Source organism: Micromys minutus (genome assembly GCF_963924665.1).
Source record: "Micromys minutus genome assembly, chromosome: 1".
Lineage (NCBI taxonomy): Eukaryota > Metazoa > Chordata > Mammalia > Rodentia > Muridae > Micromys > Micromys minutus.
Window position 1 is genome coordinate 8,023,009 of NC_137969.1, and position 22,622 is coordinate 8,045,630.

The 22,622-nt window shown below is 42.6% G+C and overlaps 1 protein-coding gene across 2 annotated transcripts in view; it reads right to left on the reverse strand.

Annotated features, from left to right (window-relative positions):
* Positions 1-12,791: 12,791 nt before the first annotated feature.
* Positions 12,792-22,622, reverse strand: part of STIM2 (stromal interaction molecule 2) — a 120,293-nt gene continuing 110,462 nt past the window's right edge. Inside the window, exons 9-13 of one of the 2 annotated variants that reach the window (XM_080917157.1) lie at positions 22,551-22,574; positions 22,059-22,159; positions 21,617-21,855; positions 17,464-17,734; positions 12,792-15,341 (exon numbers count right to left, since the gene is read on the reverse strand). In XM_080917157.1, the coding sequence (XP_080773283.1) occupies positions 14,864-15,341; positions 17,464-17,734; positions 21,617-21,855; positions 22,059-22,159; positions 22,551-22,574 (1,113 nt within the window). In that variant the 3' untranslated portion in view covers positions 12,792-14,863. The remainder of the gene's footprint in view (positions 15,342-17,463; positions 17,735-21,616; positions 21,856-22,058; positions 22,160-22,550; positions 22,575-22,622) is intronic. The other variant, XM_080917158.1, reaches the window with a different exon arrangement.

A 22,622-nucleotide genomic window follows, 5' to 3' on the forward strand; every position in this document is an offset into this window, starting at 1 on the left:
ACCAGTCAATTATGTTAAAGGCTACAAGGGCCACCCATGTAACTAGATGTGTACCAGGCTAGTTACCAACTTCTTGACTCTATAAATGCTTGCCTAAAACTAGGCTCATGGTTCCACTGTCCTGCTGTGTAACTCAAGCTCGAGCTTGAATAAAGAGACCCTAATGTGATTGCATTGAATTCAGCTCCTTAGTGGTCTTTTGGAGTTCACGAACATTTTGGCACAACAAAGCCTGCCCTGAGAAATGTTTGATGTCATAATTCAGATAATTCAGAGGTCTGTCCCTGATTAGTATTTGGGTGTGCATTCAATAAGCCATCCCTATCTGACTGAGATGGGTGTCCATGTGGTTTGTGGAGCAATTCTCAGACCCCAACAGTCTCTGAGGTGTACTGCTTCTGTCTGCTAATTGTTTAAGGCTAGTCCTGGAAGCTTCTAGCCTCTGTAAAATCCAACCTAAGCTTAGAATATTTTTAGCCTCTGAGACTTACTGCTGAATAAACTCATCCTTTCTAACTCTTTCCGAACCCTGACTGGCTGGTCAACTCAGCTGTCATGGCTCAAATGCCTCTCCAAACTGACAGTCAATGTTCAGCTAGAAGAACAAATGAAAGAAAGGAAAGAGAGATGGGGAAGAACAAGAGGAGGAATGAAGAAAAGAAGAAAGGGAAGGAAAGACAAAAACACCAAGACAAACAAATGTTCCTGATTCTTCAATTGAGGGATGAAAGTAAAAGAAGAAATGAGCTGGTTGAATTTAGAGCAAAAGCAGCAGGATTTTCTAATAGAAACACATATCACTGGCAAAGATAGACACAGACTAAAGTGAAAGTGGAAGAGCTACAGCTACGTTTAAGCATACTTCAAACCAAAATTGGCCAGTAGCAATAAAGAGGATTGCTACCTTAATAAAGAACAATCTGTCAAGATGATAGATTAACCATTCGGATATAAGAAATATGTTACCAAACACGTATACACCAAACTCCATAACCATTACTAGATATGCAAGGACAGATAGTCCAGACGTCAACACTGGGTGTTTTAGTTAAGGTTTTATTGCTGTGAGGAGACACCATGACCTTGACAATGGCAACTCTTCTAAAGGAAAACATTTTATTGGGGCTAGCTTTCATTTTAGAGGGTTTGTTTATTATCACTATGACAGGCATGCAGGTAGATACGTGCTAAGAGAAAAAGCTGAGAGTTCCACGTAGATTGATCCACAGGCAACAGAAGACTATGTGTCACACTGGGCATGGCTTGAGCACATGACACCTAAAAGCCCCCTCCCCACAGTGACACACTTCCTCCAACAAACCCACACCTATTCCAATAAGGCCAAATCTAATAGTAACAGTCCAAGGGCCAAGCACTCAAACATGCAAGTCTATGGGGGCCATACCTATTCAAACCACCACAGTGAGTAACTGCAATTCCCCACTTTTACCAGAGCCTCTCCCCCCAAATCAAGAAAACTTCAAAGTTAAGCTCAACCACAGAGTAAATGAACTTAACATCTATAGAGTATTCTATCCTATAGATATGTATTACTTTCTTTTAAAATGATCTCAAGTGGCAGCAAATGCTGGCAAGGATATGGAGAAAGAGGAACACTCCTCCACTGTTGGTGGGATTGTAAGCTGGCACAACCACTCTTTAAGTCAGTCTGGTGGCTCTTCAGAAAATTGGACATAATACTGCCTGAAGACCCAGCTATTCCACTCCTGGGCATATATCCAAAAAATGCTCCAACATATAACAAGGACATGTGCTCCACTATGTTCATAGCAGCTTATTTATAATAGCCAGAAGCTAGAAAGAACCCAGATGTCCTTCAACAGAGAAATGGATACAAAAAAATGTGGTACATTTACACAATGGAGTACTACTCAGCTATTAAAAACAATGGCTTCATGAAATTCTTAAGCAAATGGATGGAATTAGCAAACATGCTGAGTAAGGTAACCCAGACACAAAAGAACACACATGGTATGCACTCACTGATAAATGGATATTAGGCATAAAGCTCAGAATACCCAAAATACAATTCATAGAGCACTTGAAGCTCAAGAAGAAGGAAGGCCAAAATGTTGATGCTTCAGTCTTTCTTAGAAAGGGAAACAAAATACTCACAGGAGGAAATACAGGAGAAAAGAGTGGAGCAGAGACTGGAGGAAAAGCCACCCAGAGACTTCCCTCACCTGGGGATCCATCCCATCTGCAGCCACCAAACCCAGTCATTATTGCTGATGCCAAGAAGTGCTTGCTGACAGGAGCCTGATATGGATGTTCCCTGAGATGCTCTGCCAGAAACTTACTGATACAGATTAAGATGCTTGCAGCTAACCATCACACTGAACATGGGGCCCCCAATGGAGGAGTTAGAGAAAGGGCTGAAGGAGCTGAAGGGGTTCGCAACCTTATAGGAAGAACAATATCAACCAACCAGATCCCCATAGCTCCCAGGGACTAAACCATTAACCAAAGAGTACACATGGGAGGGGGACCCATGGCTCTAGACACATATGCAGCAGAGGATGGCACTCTCTGACAACAATACTAGGAGAAACCCTTGGTCCTTTGAAGGCCCATTTCCCCAGTGTAGGGAAATGCCAGGGTGTTGAGGTAGGAGTGGGTATGTGGGAAGGGAAGTATCTCATAGAAGCAGGAAGGGAATGGGAGAGGGGGGTAACTGGAAAATGGGATAACACTTGAAATGTAAAACTATCCAGTAAAAATTGAACATACTTCAAGGCATCATATTTAGGCATATCTGCCTGAAAGGATGTTTAAAATTGAAAGTTTGTTGTATCTTATCAGATTATAGTTAGAACAGAACTGGAAATCAACAGTCAATGAAACTACAACGGCTACTGAAATCCATGGAGCATGGATCAGTGATCAATGAAGAAACCACAGAGGTCAATAAAAATTTCCAGAATCAAGTAAAAATGAAAATACAACTCATCAGACTCTTCAAGGAAGTATATACTTCAAGGTCTAATAAAAACAAGAACAAGCCAAAACCTAGATCAATAGAATAAAAGAAATAATATGGATCAGAGCATAAACTAAGTAGATACTAAGAGGAGAACAATAGAATGACTGGAAAAAATGCTTTTTTAAAAAAAAATAAAAGATAAATGTAATAAACAAACCCTTAATAAAATTAGCATAAGGATAGGAAACTTACTTTAATAAAGTTAGAAATGAAAGGGCACCTTACAACACATGCCATAAAACCACAGGAGCACTAGAGAATGCTTTGAAAACTTTCCAAAAGTTGGGTATTTAGAGGAATTGATAAATTCCTAGATACACATAGCTTAAACAAGTCTTCTAACAAAGACAAGCTTGGGTCCAGATGAACTCACTGCAAATTCTACAACACTTAAAGAAGAACACACAGCAATGATCTCCTGTGTACTCCAGAAAAAAAAAAGACAGGGAACACTTCCGGATTAACATATGAAGCCAGTATTGCTCTCAAACTAAATCCACATTGCATCTTTATACTAGAAAACAGTGGTTCTCAACCTGTAGGTTGTGACCTCTTTGAGGGCCAAATGACCCGTTCACAGGGGTTGCCTAGGACCACTGGGAAACATAGATATTTATATTATGATTCAGAACAGTAGCAAAATTATAATTTTGTTGTTGGGGAGGGAGATCATCATAACCTTAGGAACTGTAATCAGTATTACACTAGAAGAGGAAAAACTGAAAGCACTTCCTCTAAAATCAGCTGTTGTGGTAAATATTAAGAGGATGGCGAAACCTTTCATGGGCCCCCATGGTCTCACTTCGCAGATGCCACTCCGGTGTGGAGCCCAACGCAAGGACTCTCACACATCCGAAAGCCGCTCTCCCCATGCGGTTCCCTTCCCGGGGGTTCACTCCACCCACCCTGCTGCTTCTGTCCAAGGTGAACACAACCACGAGGCACAATCCTGACTCCAAAACTCCAGCAGCTTTTCAAGCAGGTTTATACATTAAACTCTCAATCCACAAACTCTCTGCACAGTAAGATTTTATCTAATGGACAAGGATACAAACTGCCCTTCTACATGAGATAAAAAGACCTACAGAAACCCTGAAAAATATTCATATCTACCTACTGCCAATTAAGATCACCTGGAATCTTAATTCCTTCTCCAGCTCCATCTTGATTCTTCCTGGAATCTCTCTCCCCTCTTTCATTTTCTTAGCCTTTTCTTCACCTACCTCTCTACTGTCCAATCATATATCACCTTAGCATCAACCCACAATCAGCAACAAAATACAGGTTCCACCTTTGCCACCCTTATGGTGATGACTGGTCACAGTGAGAACCTAAGGCAAGAGGGTGAAGGAGTGTATCAGATGGGCAAACAGGAAGCCACTTTATCCCTATCTACAGACAATAGGACCCTATTCTTCAAAGACCCAAGAGTATACCAAAGCACCCCCTTAGATGTGATTTTAAAACCTCAGCAAAGAAGCAGGATAAAAAACAAAAATTGAAATGTAAAAGCCAATAGCTTTTCTAGATGTTAGTAATGAACTCGCTAAGAAAGAAATCAGGAAAGAACATCTCATTCACCATAGCTTCAAAAGCAAAATACCTAAGAACAAACCTAAGAAGGTGGAAAGACCCTTACGATGAAAAACTCAATGCACACATAAAATAATAGATAAATAAAAACAATTGAAAAATATGCTAGAAGATTAGATGGAAATACCTACCTTCCATCTGTATAGATTGGCATAATTAACATTGTAAAAGGAGCTGTATTACCAAAAGCAAGCTATGAATTCAACCCCATCCAAAGCCAGTGACACTATTTACTACTAAAAAAAAAAAATGCAATCTTAAATGTATATGGAATAATAAAAGATGTTAAGGATCCAAAGCAATTCTTATCAGAATGACCAGTGCTAAAGGGATCACTATACCTGACTTCAGGTTATACTACAGAGCCACAGTAGTAAAAATAGCATGGTACTGACACAAAAACCAGACAAATAGATCAGATGGGAAAGATGGCTCAGAAAGAAATCTACAAACTACAGATATGTGAGTTTTGACAAAGATGCTGAATACATCAGAGAAAAAAGCCTCCTCCCAAAATAGTACTGGCCAAACTTAGGCCCACATGCAGAAGAGTAAAAGTAGACCCTTATTTTTCTCCTGGCATGACTATCAATAAAAAAAAAAAAAAAAATGGATCAAAGACCTTAATGGAAAACTAAGACTTTTTGTCAACTGCTAGAGGAAAATATAGGTAAAACAGTTCAAAATACAACCATAAAGAACTTTCTGAAAAAAGATGGCATGAAATTCCAAAGTTTCCGAGCGTCAAATGAAACAAACAGCAGAGGAAAGAGTTACAGGATTGGAGAAAATATTTGGCTACATCTGACAGGGCATTCATATCAAGAACACAAACCTGCAAAGAGCAAATGTCCCTGAAATAAATTTATCCAATAACAAATGGGTAAATGAATTCAACATTCACCATTGCTAGCTGTCAGAGAAGTGTGAAACTGAACTACACTGAGACTGCCACATCCCACTCAGACTGACCACCAAGAAAACAGGTGGCAGTGAACTGGCTGAGGATGTAAGAGCTATGCTCTGCTGGGAATGAATTCAGTCACTCTGGGAATCAGCACAGAGGTTCCCCTAAAAACAAAACCTGAAGAGACCTACATACGGTCCAGCTACGCCTTCCTAGGGATTTACGTGAAGGAATCAACACTCCAGAGAGATGCCCTCAGTTCATGTTCTCTGCAGTGGTCGTCACAGAAGCCAAGCTGTGAAAACATCCCAGATAAACAAAATGTTGGCTATATACACGGACAATGGGGCTTCATTCAGCTACAGCAAAGAATGAAATTACGTAATTTTGTAATTTTCAGGGAAATCTATGGAATTGAATATCATGCCAAGTGAAATAAGCCAGGCTAAGAAAAACACATTTTTTTCTTTGGCAGAAATCTCAATCTGCTCTCTCTCTCTCTCTCTCTCTCTCTCTCTCTCTCTCTCTCTCTGTGTGTGTGTGTGTGTGTGTGTGTGTGTGTGTGTGTGTGAGTGTCAAGTATAAATATGGGTCCAGTATGGTGATATACATGTATCAAAGTCATAATTAAATCTACTTATGAGCTACCAATAGAAACTAATAAAAAATGGGGAAAGAGGAGGTTTGAATTTGAACATGTTCATACAGAGCCAACTGTTACTCAGTGTGGAGATTTGATGGTGAGGTAATCACAGAAAAGGGAATGCACACCAACAGCACAAATCTGCTGTGGGAAGTCAAGGGCGTGCAAAGGAAGCCACAGATGGCTGTACTGATTCACTGTGTAGCTCAGGAAAGACAACACGGTAGGCAAGTGTGCAGATGATGAACACAAGAAATGCGAGTGATTCCAAAATAGGACCCAGGGCAACTCTAAGTGGAAGCAAATGATACGTATTCATCAAGAGGACCAGGTGGTGGTGGCCAGGACAGAACGGGTCTGAAATGAGTGTACAAGTACCACCCAGTAGGCAGCATGAGACTTCCTTCAGATTTTCCAGGTTTTGAGATGTGATCTGGGGACAGGCTTAGAAACATGACTTCACTGAGGAACATCAGTAAAACTCTGGGAGTCAGATCCTTTTTCCGCAGGAACAGAACTTGACCTTCCCCTTTAGTCTGTGACTAAGCGCTACACCCCACCAGGAAGTAGCCCGCTAAGAACCCAGCATCATGAGAAACCCTTCACATACGTCAGCTCGTCTAACACAGCAATGGAGGACATCTTTACATTACAGATAGAGAAACAGCCTGCCCAGAAAGGATGTTATCTGCCCAGCCAGTATCAGAGGTGAGAAATGCTGGCATGTGCTTGGGGCTACCAGACCTCAAAGTTCACTTTGTTAATTACTATAGCACGCAGACTAAGGAATGAGCACACAGGACTTGGGTGGAAGAGAAAAAGAGCATTGGCCAATTCATTAAAATGTGCCTTAAGGGTATTCCTTAGAGTTCCAAAGGGGAGGGGAAAAAACAGCAAGTATTATTACAAGCTATTTTTGCAAGTAGTAAATCCATACCAATGTCTACATGAAAATGTGAGATAAAGACAATGACAGTCCAGTCTACAGTAAATAATAAACAGACAGACAGACAGACAGACAAATTAGAAGCAGGGAGAAAACCAAGGGATTTTTACCTGTCATTTGTGATTGTTCTGGCCAGAATACACTTTCAGAGACGCTCCAGGGGTGCGATTGCTGAGTGGGTGGTACACGCAGAAGCCCTTCTCCTGGGATGTGCATGTCTACCTAACTTCCTTCATGTCTTTACTCAGACTTAATGAAGGTCTTTTCTGACCCGTCAAACACACCTTAACATGTTGACCTTAGCATGTATCTCCTTTATCTAGCACACTGCATACTTCAGTTGTGTACTGTCTTATCCAGTGTAGGCCAGACCTTACATTGGCAGCATATGGAATGTTTCTTCAAACATAGAACATACTTAAGTATGTTCTTGTGATCTTTGAGAAATTAGTTTCAGTACCACCCTGTTTGAGATGCCAACATCTACATATTTGGGAGTTATAATTACACACACACACACACACTTATTGGTATTTTAAGTAAGTTTGTGATTCTGTGCATTCACAGCTATTCTGGAGCACCTATGCCCGACAAGAAAGGTAAAAACACTTATGATCTTTTGTGTTTGCTCAGCAGCAAGCATACTGTAGATCACTACTACGTAGCTAAAGAGTCAGGTTTAGTAATACAGTGACAGGAATTACCAAATGCCATGTTTAGAAGGCATTAACACCAAGACTGAACATACCAAGTCACTTTACTAGGGACAGGAAACTCTAAGACAATCGGAAAGAAAAGCATCTACTCTTCATATTAGGCTTTAGTCACTGTTCATCTCCGGCTCTAAAAGTATTTTTTCATGAACACACACACTGGTGATTCCACACCACAGGGCTTGATGCTTAGGTATATATTGGATATTCTTACAAATTTTCTATTACTAATTAAATTCATGAAGACCCTGGACTACTTGGAACTTGAAGGTAGCTATAGTTCCTGTCACTCATCAGACAGGATACGTGCGGTTTCTTAAATATCAACCATTTGGAGTGTAGAGTGAAGGCAGGTTCCTGCATTTATGTGATCAGTCTAACAGGTCAACGTGTAAACGCACTGTATTGAAACATCAAAGTTAAGCGGACAAGCTGTGACATGTACCTTTCTCCTCCCGTCTCCTTCCCACCTTCTCCATGGTCCATACTCAATGCTATTTCCGGTTCATTTTCTAACCTTCCACGGCCAGAGGCGACCCCTGGCATGGCAGTTCACTACCGCACCCACGCAACCATGCTCCCCCTTTGGTCCTCTTGAAGCCTTCTGCTTACAGGAGACACATATTCAATGACAATAGCTTTGTCATGGCAAAGAATCAAACAAAACCCCCTCCCCGCTTGCTTTGAAAACAGCCTACACGCTGTACTTCCATAACTTTGGGGCTTCTATCATTTTTACACATAGGAAAAGGTCTACATGAACATTTTAGAGCTGAGATACTTGAGTCATGGAAATGGCGCTCAGAGAATAGACTAGGAAGAGACGCGCCACACTGAACAGGGCATGCAACAAAGCCATTTGACATTAGAGTGCAACTCAGAGACGGGCTGTTTTGAGCCAGGCAGGAGCTTCTGGAGTTGGGCTGTGATAGGAAAGAAGCCTGCCTGCCTGCCATTTAAATGACTGAAAATCGGACCAGCTCCACTGCTGTAGCCCACTGGCCTGCCCCTGCAGAGCTTCCGCAGGCAAAGGCGAACTGTCTGCCTCACCTCACCAGCGTCTTCCCTTACTTCTGGAGCCGATTCGAATGGGCTCAGATCAGTAGACACTGCTCTGAGGTGCTGTGGAATCCAGCAACAAAGACTGTGAAACTGGCCTTCATCTGGTCACACCATCAAATTAATGTGTAAACCGAGGCTGCTCCTCTATGGTACAGCTGAGTCTACAGTGAATGTGGTCTTTTAGAGGCTCTTTGGAACGTGTGAGACTTGTACAGAACTCTAGGAAAGCCCAATCTTAGGGGCAGAGCTGAAATCCTGAAAATTGGTCTGATGTCTACTAGACCCTAATTTGACATCAGCGTATACCCACCCAGATATTCACGGAGGACAGTGCCTTGCAGACTTGCCCATGATGGCTGGTGGAAGAAACTTTTTTATTTTAAATCAGTACTCCCCAAGGCTTATATGAAATAGCTCAGGGGCTGTGTTTTGGACAATTTACCCTCACTGCTGTTAAATGCTCTGCTGAAACTTGGTAAGTGCAAGCTCCTCTGTAGGTGCCATACCAATGGGAGAGCTAAAACTAACTTGCCCTTGGTCCTATGTCAGCACCATAGCCAACCTCTATATCCCTAACAAAAGAACACCACTGAATTATCTTCGATGTTTTCACTGCTGTAAAATACATCATTCCTCTTCCCATGAGCCTCTAGCTCCTCAAAAGTCACTGTAGATTTCTAGCATGTAAGGATTTCTGCCTCTTTTCTATATTGGGTTCCTTATGTGTTTGCAGATTCTCACAATGCTTGGCATACGGTAAACTATTAGAGTTGAACATTCCTTGAGGGTAGGAAAATGGCTCAGTGGGTAAAACGTTTGCTGCACAAGCATCTGTGTAAAATGTCAGAAGGAACAATGTAAGCCTGAAGTTGAGGTGCTGGCAGCCAGAGAGCAGACTCCTGGGGTCACTGACCAAATCTGCAAACTTCAGGTTCAGTGAAAGAGCTTGTCTCAGAAAAGTGATGAAGACACCTGAAATTAATAATCTCTGCCTCCTACAGGGGCACATACATGTGTACATCAAGGAGCACCCATAAGCACAAAGAAGAAGGAGGGGGGAGAGGGGGAGGAGGAAGAAGAGGAGGGGGAGGGGGAGGGGGAGGAGGAGGAGGAGGAGGAGGGGAAGGAGGAGGAGGAGGAGGAGGGGAAGGAGGAGGAGGAGGAGGAGGAGGAGGGGAAGGAGGAGGGGAAGGAGGAGGAGGAGGAGGGGAAGGAGGAGGAGGAGGAGGAGGAGGAGGAGGAGGAGGGGAAGGAGGAGGAGGAGGAGGAGGAGGAGGAGGGGAAGGAGGAGAAGGAGGAGGGGAAGGAGGAGGAGGAGGGGAAGGAGGAGGAGGAGGGGAAGGAGGAGGAGGAGGAGGGGAAGGAGGAGGGGAAGGAGGAGGGGAAGGAGGAGGAGGAGGAGGGGAAGGAGGAGGGGAAGGAGGAGAAGGAGGAGGGGAAGGAGGAGGAGGAGGGGAAGGAGGAGGAGGAGGGGAAGGAGGAGGAGGAGGAGGGGAAGGAGGAGGGGAAGGAGGAGGGGGAGGAGGAGGAGGAGGAGGGGAAGGAGGAGGAGGAGGAGGAGGAGGAGGAGGGGAAGGAGGAGGGGGGAGAGGGGGAGGAGGAGGGAGAGGAGGGGGAAGAGGAGGAGGAGGAGGGGGGGGAGGGGGAGGAGGAGGAGGAGGAGGAGGAGGAGGAGGGGGAGGAGGAGGAGGAGAAAACCCCCACGGCCTTCATATTCTTATTTACCTCTAACATTGAGGGGGATCCACCTCAGACATAGATGCAAAGACTGAAGAGAAGATCAGAAAAGACAAAATTTATACCTATTTTTTCTTTCACTTACTTTAAAAATAAGGATAAATGTTATGTCTATTTAAAAGAAAACTAGTTTCATTGCTAAAGAAAGCACATTAACTGCTTGAAGGAAGCATTACAAAACTATTTAGAAAACCGTTAAGATTCCTAAGAAGTTAATGAGCAAGAAACCACAAGCAAGCAATTTACTAACATGAAAAATACAGGCTAACAAAACAGTAAAACCTGTTCTATCTCTAGGCATTCATTTTCTATGAAGTCGGTGAATCTTTAACAAAGCAGGAGTCCCTTGCATCGGCTCCGACGCTTGCTGCCTGTATTCTAAACTTGGTGGAGAATGTGTGACGGGTCCTGTTGGGTTGCTTTCTGTGTAAGTTCTAACAGTAGAAGGGAAACACTCAGTTTATGTGAATCTTTATCCCATGGACACTTAGTAATATTCATGTCCGACTCACAGTGGTCCCAAGAGGCCAGTGTGACATCTCAGTGGGTAAGGAAGCTAAAATAAAACATAGAAACATTACTATTATTATTTTAGAGTGCTAGTGACAATTTCTTAACAGTCCTAGAATTCCACAACCAGGACTTCCTTCACATTCCCAGATCAATGCTCTCAGGGTAAGAGTATGAATAATCTGTTTCTGTTGATTCTAATACTCAGGCTTTTAAGTTAAATTATGTATGACTTTGTTCTACGCTAAATGACATCAAATACTTTGTAAGCTCTTATGATATATAAAAGTACAATTCTAACCAAAATGCCCAGGTTCTGAAATGTCTAACCCATAATGCATCAGTTTATCAAGAAGTGAATCTCTGCCTACGTCCATATAACGTTTTATTCCTATCATTTGAAGCCTCCAAACAGCATAACAAACAACCATTTTAACAGTGTCCTTCTTTGAGGTGTCCAGATTCTTCTTTCTTTATATTAAAGTCTTCTTAGATGATTAAAAACAACAAAAACAAAACAGTCCAGGAATCAGTACGAGGCGCTCACACTCGCGCTCACACTCACAGTGATTCTCAGTCTGAGCAGTACGAGGGCGCTCACACTCGAGGGTGCTCACACTCGGCAGCGATTCTCAGAGTCATGGCCTCTTCTCGGGTACAATGGCCCTTTCTCAGGAGCCACATATCAGATATTTACTTTATGATTGACAACAGTAGCAGCATTACAGTTATGAGATAAAAATGAATATAACCGAATATAATCTTATGGCTGGGAACCACAACTTGTGGAACTTGTGTATTTGGATTGAAACATTAGGAAGGTTGAGAAGCACTGATCTAGGGTAAAGAAACCTTTAAAATGTTACCCCTGAAGCATGTGTGAGACAGTGTGAGTACACACACACACACACCAATATGTACATAGACGTAAACTAAAGTAACCATCACACTTTGCTATACACTTCCTTAAAATACACGGTAAAATTTATGCAGTGCTACTTAGACGTAAAAAAGAGTTGCTCTCTGCCACTTACTACTCAACAACAACGTACTAACGCTCTGGGCTGTCTGGTCATGGGGAAGATGGCGAAGGAAGGAAGGAAGGGAGGAAGGGAGGGAGGGAGGGAGGGAGGGAGGGAGGGAGGGAGGAAAGAAAGAAAGAAAGAAAGAAAGAAAGAAAGAAAGAAAGAAAGAAAGAAAGAAAGAAAGAGAAGCCTTATTTTACAGGATATTGTAAAGTTTGAGTTAAATTATATTCCCGAGTTTTAGATAGCCCTTGGCTTAGAGAATACTCAACAAATATTAAATGATATTACTCTACATGTAAGAAACTTGGCAGCAGCCTAAAGTTGAATTAATGATTAATGGTTTAAATGATTACATATGATATATTATAGTGTTACGTTATAATGTTATTATAATGTTTTAAATAGTGTATCATTGAATAACAGAAGGTTTTAAAGGATTATAGTGAATCCATAGAGCATCAAACTATTAGACAGTCACTAAAATGTTGCTTGCAAAGAAATTTTAATGTAGGAGAAATTCTCGAGTAAAAAGTGAAATAGCATGAAATAAATATGATTTTAATTACTTAAAATACATAACCATTTAGAAAAACATCTAGCAAAAAGCACACCAAATAGTCCAAGTAGTTTTAGTAGCTGAATCTGGCTCTCCTTCTGCTGTTTCCTTCTTTGTACTTTACGATAAGAACCAGGAGAACATCATGATTTTGAAAGAGATTAAGGTAACATATATAAAACTTACAGACACACCCAACACAGGACAGAATGCAGAAACGTGGATGGCTTTTCAAACAGATTCTTTTCTGTTAATTTCTATTCTGTTCCAAACACTGTTGTTAATGCAATCACACCATGCAACAGTAAATATCCCTTGGCTGGACCTGCTTATAAATGTGTAATCGGGCATACACAGTACACAACTTCCCTAAAGCCACCATAGTCTCTCAACCCAACCTCCCTTCATTTCTACCTGACACAGAATACCCTACCAACCTGTGTATGAGCAATCTTGCAGGCGGAGCCTTCTGCTGGCACACTCCCTGCTCTGGTAGCTTTGACCTTTTCTATCTGAAGTCCAGCTTTCATGGTATCTTACCTTACTGTGCAAAGCATCTTCATTTCAGACAGACAGCTTCTGTTCCTAGGAGCTGATTGGTAGTCATCATTATTATTGGACCCACTGACAACTGTAACAGTGGGACCAATGGAAGTAAATAACCACAATTCACAGGAGACATTGGGACTTGGGTTCTAAATAAAGCATTCCTTTTACATAAATCTCAAGGGGAGTTCTTACTTATCCATCAGCACTTCCAGATAAATAGTACCGAGTTAGATAACATGTATACTAGCCAGACCAAAAAGACTTCTAGTTAACATGTGTCCATTTTCACCCAACCTCCCATCTTCACTGCATTTCCAGATAATTCTGACCGGGCCTTAAGGCTGAGGAAGCAGAGACTGAACGTGCACTGCTGTTCTATGTGATACCGCTCTCAGCCTTCTCTCAGGCTGGCCTCGCTAACCTGTTCCAAACTTTACAAACTGATTCCACACAATCTAAATGCACCATAAATTTATATTTGTCAATCTTGGTACGAGAACATTTAAACATTTCAAACGACGTACAAATATGACAAACAATATAAAACAAAAAAAATTGTTGACAACTCAGTTCCAAAACATGACTGTTTCTTGTGCTGCAAGTGAGCAGCAAGACAGCTCACACGGCTCTCCATTAAACGGTGTTTTAAGTGGAGCGTTCTCAACGAAAATCAGCACAATCCCACACAATAATGTCTCCAATTTATTATCTTTTCCACAGTACAAATTTTTTCACAAACCATAAATCTTTGCATTTATTCAAAGTCTGTAAACAAGTGTGAGTCCCCATCCCGACTGCAGTCTGATCATGCGAATGTCTGAGTCCTTCAGTCAAGTCATCTTCCACTTGTCCAGGGGTCAAGAGCCGTCTGTCTTTCCATTGTTTACATTTATCATACAGCCTGCAGTGCAGTCAATCACAGTGAAAGCCCTGGGAAAACAAAACAACGTGGTCTTTACAGCAGGACTTGAAACTTTATAATAATAAATGCATTTGAGGAAGCGTCCCGTAATAAAAGTGTGGGTTTTCATTTCCAGAAATCAAGTCAATTAGAAACCCTAGTTTCTACTTAAAAACCCATTTTATCTAAAGGTGAAAACAGTCCCCTATCCACAGTCATTTTATAAACTCTACACAGTTTTACTTGCAGAGATTTTTTTTTTCCAGTCTGGAAAACGATAGTGCAATCAGTTTTACTTCTTTTCAGTTACTTAGTCCATGATGGGAAGAGCTCTGTGGAAAGATAAGAAGATACTCTGGTAAACAAGGAAAGTCTGCAAGCCCATGCTGGCTTACAGTCCATTAAAGCTCGGAAGTCCTCGGCGGCTTTCGGCAGAGTGCTGAGTGCATCGCTAACATCAACTTGAGATAAACGGGCGGAAATCCGTCAACTGCCTCCTCCCGCGCCTTCTTGGTAATATCTGACTCGATGAGTTGATTGTAGTCATTAACAAGCAGACAGTAGACAGCTGCCCTAAGGACATTCCCACTATGGCACCAAGTCTGGAAAGCCCCAATAGAGTTACATCCCTAAAATTAAAATAAAAACGGAGTGGAGGCTGGGAGATAAACGTTTACAGATGCCACTTGAATGGAATTCCATCACGTCAGCCAGTCACTTAGACTTCTTCTTGAAAAGGCTTTTGATTTTCGATGGCTTTTTGCTTTTCTCACCGTTATGACAAAGGTCATGAGGGATGCTGCTCACTCTGGAGACATGGGAGGCTTCCTGAACTGGCTTGCTGTCGTTGCCAGCTGAGGAGCACGAAGTGTGTCGAGGATTAGGCACCGGGATGCCACTAGAGAGCTGGTGCATGCTACAGGATTTCTCCAGGATGCCATTGTATACTCTGCTTGCAGGGCTGAAGATCATGCTCTTGGTTTCTGTCAGACCCACACACTCAGGGGAGCCCCGGGAGACATCTGCTGTCACTGGGGAATCCCCCCTGGAAGAATCCTCCAGGGAAAGCTCGTCTCTTGATATTTTTCGAGAAGACAATGTTTGGTACATCTCAAGGCTTGAAGGAGGAGACTGTTTTCTCCCAATGGACGAGTTTAAGGAGTCACATTCTGAAGCTGTGTCTGGTACTTCCCTGCATGAGACAGACAAAGGTGATGCTTTTAAATCTACATGTTCTCAACAGTACCAGCAAATATTCTACCAAATCAACTTCCATTTATTATTTATTCAATTATAAAAAGAGGTATAATTATGTGTGTGTGTATGTGTGTGTGTGTGTGTGTGTGTGTGTGAGTGAGATGTAAAGTTTTCCTTTAATATGGCCTATCATTTCCGTGTGTATGTATGTATGCGTGAGTTTTCACATGTAGATATATGCATTCGTGTGGATATCTTCAGGTGTGAGAGTAGGTCACAGGTCAACACTGAGCTTCTTGATTGCTATCCATGTTATTTCTGAGGCAGGGTCTCTAAACAAAACTAGAGCTCATCAGTTCAGGTCGGCTGACTGGCTAATGAGCCAGAGATCTATGTGTCTCCATCCCTTCTCCTGCTGGAGTTAAGACACGTGTAGTTGTACACGGGTCTGACACGGGTTCCAGGGATCTAAACCCAGTGCCTGTGCTCACGTAATAAGTACTGCATTGTCTGACCCTCTTTCTAGCACCAAACTTGTTTATTAAAGGTAAGTTATAACAATCAATATAACTAAGCTATGCCTTCTTTAACTTCCAGGGATTTAAGCCTTGTTGACTTCCCTTCATTTCTATTTTTCTTCTTTCAGAATCGTATGTTTGAAAAGATGAAATGTTAATCTGGCCTCTGATGTTTAGTTATGAGCTCGATGAAGTGTCGCTTCCTGAGGAAGGTGTGAGCAAACATGACACCGAACTGAGGCGAAAGGCTCCGCCAGCACTCGGTGCTGAGCTGTCCCCAGCCCCGGGCACGTGTCTGTGAATGCGTTCCTTCTACAGCGCGCTTCCTTTGGAGACCATGTATACCGTCTACATTACTGCCTCTGTAGTAACAAAGCTAAATGCTTGTAAGTGTTACGGGAAGACATGGTGGCTAGCCGAGTGTCTGTGGAACACGCGGACAGAGAGGCCGGCTTCCCAGTCAAGCAGCAGCGCCATCCCTGAGGTCAGATTCCTCTCATACTTAGGAGACTGCTGTGAAGTTCTGATGTGCTTCCTGAGACTTAACTAATTCTCCATGATGTGGAGAATGTGGGCCAGGCCAGCTCTGGTGTCCCCTACCATCTTCCAGAACCCACAGGAAAACAACTCAGAGGTAAAGCCATCCTGCTCCTGACTGTGGTCATACTACAAAGACGTAGATAAAATATTAATCGTAACGGGCTCCTGTGGACAGGTGCCTTAAACTCGTACTTGCAATGAGGCTGCAAACCCCAACTGCTTCCCGAGGAACAGGCCTCAGAGACTGTCTGCTAATTAACAACAGACTTTTACTAGGCGGTGGAACCAGTGTGGGGAAAGCGAACGGACGGTAATGTCACCAGAGCCATGTGGCAGCGGAAAGGAGCCACCCAGCCTGCCAACCCCAGCGGTACTAATATGTGGTAAAACTGGAAATCAACAGTGGTGGTTCTGTCGCCAAGAGCGCCGAGCCGTGAGCTCCCAGAGCCTCTGGGCATGCTGGCAGTGAAGGACTTAGTCATGGAGTTCACGTGAGTTTATCATTCTCGCCACCGGGCTCTCAACAGTTTTGAGCCCGGGCAAAGGGAACTGCCTATATGCTGGTAAGCAGTCAATTATTTAAAATTTCGGGCACAGTGTCCAGCTGTAGTCAAGCCCAAGGCATTATAGTGTATATACACATTTCCCCTCGACAAGCTGATGGTCTGAGACCCGGGTCAACAGCATTCACCAGCCCCCACGGTCACGTCTCAGAAGAGGGGCGCAGAGAAGTGAGTCTCTGCTGTCAGCTTGGAAGGTGAGGTCACCTGACAATGGATGGTGGGCGGCCTTTAGAAACTGAAACCGGCCAGACCTCCTTCCTAGAGAGGCACAGAAACGACCTCAGCACTATGACCACAAACACACCGCTCGGAAGGGACTCCGGGTTTCACACAAGAACCAGCACCTTGGCTTTAGCTCCCGAGACGCTGAGCGGAAAACCCATTCAGGCCGGATGCACGTTAGATGGAGCAGGCGTGGAGTGGCACTGCTGTCACTCCCACCCGTGTCCCTCAGCCCACTCAGACCCGCACTCCACACTCGGCTGAGCCCCAGTACCATTGTTTCTCAGCAGAGAAGTAGATGGCCTCCTCCTCCTCCTCGTTCCGATACAGAGCAGGGCAGCTGGACACAGACAGGATGTCTGGGTCTGGGGAAGGCAGTGAGTGCTGAGGATGGGCATGGTGCGGGTGCCGGGGGTGGGCTGCCAGAGGAGCGTGGGCGGGAAGCTGGGCTCGCTGAGACTGCGGGGAGGACGGCACGATGCTTCGGCGAGAGCGGCATAAACTACTGCTTCTGGCTAAAGATCCAGCAGGTTTAGCCACGGTCCCTGAAAAACACAAGCCAATGAACATGCTTATCGCCTCCACTGTCCCTCAGCTGTCTTCCTGCAAACCGTGTACACAAGAGCTGATGTAAAATATCAGGTCTAATGTTTATTCAAGCAACTGTATCAGCAGCTGCTGCTCTCTGCCACCAGTGGAAAAATAGCAATTACTACAAACGTAGTAAGACGGTAACAAGGAAAACTAAAATAAATGAACACCAACGTAGTTTAACTATAAAAATCTAACGCTATTAAGGAGAGTAGCTTAAAGTGCTATTCACAATGGCCTTTAGATTTGGCACACTTAGAAGGAAAGATAAACTGCTCATGCTGGATCAGGAGGAAAAAACCAGTATAACGTACCAATGGATAGTCTTGACATATCACATCCTGTTTGACCTTTAAGAAGGTTTAAATAAAGACTGTACGCACGCAGTCTCTCAGCTGAAACCAAAGCTTGCTTTCTGAACACAGGTCCTCACGAAGCTTCTGTCTTAGATCTGTCTACTGCCAATCTCAAGCTAGAACCAAGCAGTGGAGACATCCTCTGTTGTGTTTCCTGCACTAAAGCAGCCCAAGAACAAGCCTCTCGAGGTAGCTCAGGATGCACCCGCATTCTTCATGTGGCACAGCACCAGGAAGGAGGTGCTGTCACAGTGCGCCTTTATAAAACAGGTCTGAAGCCACAGTCAGACTGCACACCAATGTTCTCTTCCCCACAGTGAACGAGTTGACTTCTAAGATTGATGACACTCGATCAATCAAGAGTTATGGCCTTTCCTTTGCTGTCCCTGTCCATTCTGACGCCTTGGCTTCCAATCATACAATGATGAAACCATAGAACAACAAGAAATGAAACCGTTCTCCAGTACTCAGAAGTTACAGATTACCTACACGGAAAGCGTACTAATTTGACTGAGGACAAATTTCTCACAGGAACTTCAAAATACTCTGGAGAGTATACAGAATGAAACTAATCTATACTGTTGTCTAGTTAAACTATCCATTTTCAGTTAAAATATCAATAAGGACATTTTCTGCTAAAGATGCAATTTCTCAATCCTAATTTGCTTAACAAAATACTAATCAATGCTATATGTTCAAAAACCAAAAAAGGAAAGAAAAGTGAACCAGAATGGTAATCAGACAATTATATCTAAATAATGAATAAAAACGTAGCATAAATGATGGTTGTGAGTGACAGCCCACACATCAGAACACGGCAGACAATACTAGCACACTAATGTTCCTAACTCACGTTATGTGATGCCCTGACTGGTGAGCATGAGAGAGAAGGAGGGGAAGAAGGAGGGAAGCAGACAACAAACCATGGAAGAGCCTCGGGGCAAATAGATCAGCGAAGCAGGCTACAGTCTGCTTCACACAGCCCCGAACTACTGATGAAGTGAGTCTAGGCATCGTGCGGTATGGCTCCATGCGGGCTGCAGAACCAAGCTATCCGGTCATGTCAAGTGTGAGTGAGGACACAGGGCACTACGCACAAACACGGCATAGGAGCGGAGGCATTTGGCCATGACTAGTAGGAGATGCTTGCCCAGTGACCAAAAATCTCTCTTAGAGTTGGGCATAATGCGTAACAAAAGGGTCTGTGTTTCCACTATTGTTTTTAAAAGAAAAATATACAAGGAATCTCAGTGGGAAAGGAGAAGACCCATGTTATTAAATATATAAACAGGCTATGGCTGACCTATGTTAAACAATCACAGTAAATTTAACTTGTACAAACAGAAAAACTCTGAAGCACATTTTGAGCACAGCTGAAAAATGGTAAGTATAATCCGATGATACTTATGTGGATGGCGTGAGTATGCAGCAGAGGTGTGTATTGTACATCACATGTGTAAAGAGCATGCTCTGATGGGCTTTAGAACGGACACAGCTTTGGCAGAGGGAGAGAGGTGGTGTGGTTCATTTCAGAAAGAAAGACAACCTGTTTACTTCTGTAGTGGGTGGGCACTGTCTTCAGTGACTTTAAACAAAGGGTTTATAAGAAAGTGGAAATACATTTCTACTACATTCTACTCTGAAAGAAATTAGCAGATACCTAAAACCTGGGGGAGAAGGAGTAATTCTCTCCTCTATTCTTCTACTCACAATAAATATATCGGTTTCTGGGGCTTCCTCAAGTAAAAACCAGTCTTATGTGTATTAGAATCATCCCTTTGCTATTTTCATACAAAAAGCACGTTTCCTGGACATTATTTCAAGCATAATTAACATATAACCAATAAAGAGATATTTAAATGAAGTCCTTGTAACAAAGCAACGTGGAGTACCACTGTATGGACACTAGGTGGCGGCACAGCGCTCCAATTCTATGAGCGGTCAGTTTAATTTCTAGCCAGCTCTTGTACTTTTTCACATTTACAAGTATAAATGTCTATGTATAATACCACAGTTATTTAAAACACATGCCAGTTATTCACATTTAGTATAAATATTTTCTTTTAATTGACCAAAAAATAAAAATAAAAACGTTTTGTCATTTCCAAACTCTTAAAAGTGCTTCTAACATAGGCAAGGATAAGATTTAATTAAGGAAATGGATCATCCTCAAGCGCAATTCTGATTTGCAATGATTACATATTTTAAAGAAAAACTACTTTTAAAAGGTTTAGTGTTCAAACAAACACGCACTTACGATCCAGTGATATGATATATATCTCACCTGTTCCTAGTGTGCCCCAAACTCACAAGCTGCCCCTCCCTCTGGAAGAGTGGCTGCCTCTTCACCCACCACAGCATTGAGGCCAGGAAAAGGACAGAAGCAGGCTCACTGGTTGGGAGCTATCTGTCAAATTCAGAGTGTGACCTGACACAACTCTATCACACCCTCAGCACTGCTTAACAGTCTCGGGAAAGCTGCGGCATGAACGGAAAAGGTCAAACTGGAAATTCCTTGGAGAGGATGACTTGATTGCCCTCAAAATCTAATTGTCTGAGGTTTCTATCAGCCAAGAACTGAACTAAGACAGTTAGTTCTCCTTTCTTCAGAACTTCATTCTACTGACACTGTAAAAAGTCATAGGTATTGGGAAAATGGACCAGGCAAGCAGTAATAAGGGTAAAGAAGTTTTCAAATAATCTCTAATTTAAAAACACCTGTAAAGTGAAAACATCTGTAATTGCAGAAAGTCAAAAGTTAAGCATTCGAATTTTATCTTACCAAGATTTTTTTTAATAAAGTATAACTCAGAAGCATAGCACACAACTAAACAATACTAATGCACACAAAAAGCTTCCTTTGGAGGGACTTACATTCTAGCAAAAGGATCAGGCCAGTGCACATGCACAATCCTGTACTCAAAAGACTGAGGCAGGAGGCTAGCCTGAGCTACACAACAAGCCTCATCTTAAAACAACAGTATTTTTCCCCATAAGTGTCAAACACCTTACTTATGGGTGTGTGTGTGTGTGTGTGTGTGTGTGTGTGTGTGTGTGTGTGTGTATGTGTGCATGTATGTATATGTATATGTGTATATATATGTACACAATGTTTTAAACATATGCATGTACATATCACATGTGAATTTCCATAAGCAAGCAGTTTAATTTTGCTAATTAACTTTAATGTAATGGTAAGTCATGTTTAAAAGCAGAATCCTACAACGACTTATACATGATGACTGTTAAGATATAAATGTGATAAATTACACAGACTAGAGATGAATGCTTCTTGATCAGGGAGATTTCTAAGACAATATATAGCACATACATTAAGAATATCTTGTCGTATTCTCAAACAGAATATATTAAAAAGTAACAACAAAGATTTTATTTCTCCCCTGTAAGTCTCAAAATACATCACTCCTAAGAGGTCAGGTCAGGAGCGAACATTAAAGACCGAGCGAAGGCTCTACTGACCTGGAAACTGCGACACGATTGGGGGCGTGTCTTCGTCTAGGTCGTCCACTCCTCCAGCAATGGGGTAGGGTGGGATGGAGACCCTGGGCATCACCACCCAGCTGTGGTCAGAGTACAGTGAGGACGTGAGGCTGGGGAGCCCAGAGTTGTGAGCTATCTGAAAGCCACAGATCTTCTCAATCTGCTGCCATCGAAACAGGCGTTCCCGCAGACACGTCGTCAGCTCAGAGAGCGCTTTCCTGCAAAGTCAACGGGTGAACCGCTCAGCGGACTGAACTTTAATACGATATCGAAATAGAATCAACAGGAGGATCAGAAGAAATTACCCAATTTCCAAATCAGTATAAATTACATACAGTTCACTGATATCTACAGAGTATGCAGCTGGACAGACAGACAGACAGACAGACAGACAGACAGACAGGTTAAACAGCATGCTCACTTGGCTTCCAGAATCTTGTGGTCTACTTCATCCAGGGAGGAGCTGTGTGCAACATGCAGGGTCCCAAAGACTGTACTTCTCTTCTTCTTGATTTTTTCTGCCTAGACCCAAAAGGTAAAAAACAAAGCTAGGTTTAGGAAAATAGAACCAATAAACTTGATCCTGGTTTTAACTATTAATAGTCATAAAAACAGTAGAAAATTATTAGCCAAGATACAGACATGGTTTCAAAATAGGAAAACAGATGAGAAAGCATGCTTTCCTAAGTCAAAGACATTTAAAGCTTTGCTCTAGAGAGCTGTTTCTCATATCTCTATAGCTGCAAAAGACCAGAATCTTCTATTAAAACCAACAGAAAGACATTAACCAGATCCTAATGCAATGAGGGTTAGTGGGTCAACTACACATTTTTTTCCAGAATTCAGATTAAGACTTACTCCTATTTCACACAATTTAATAAACAGCAAACATGAATTTCTCATAACTACTAACCTGCATCAGATAGGAGGCAGCAACCTGGAGGAGAAAAGCTCCGTATAAAACATTTACAATAGTAGAAATAAT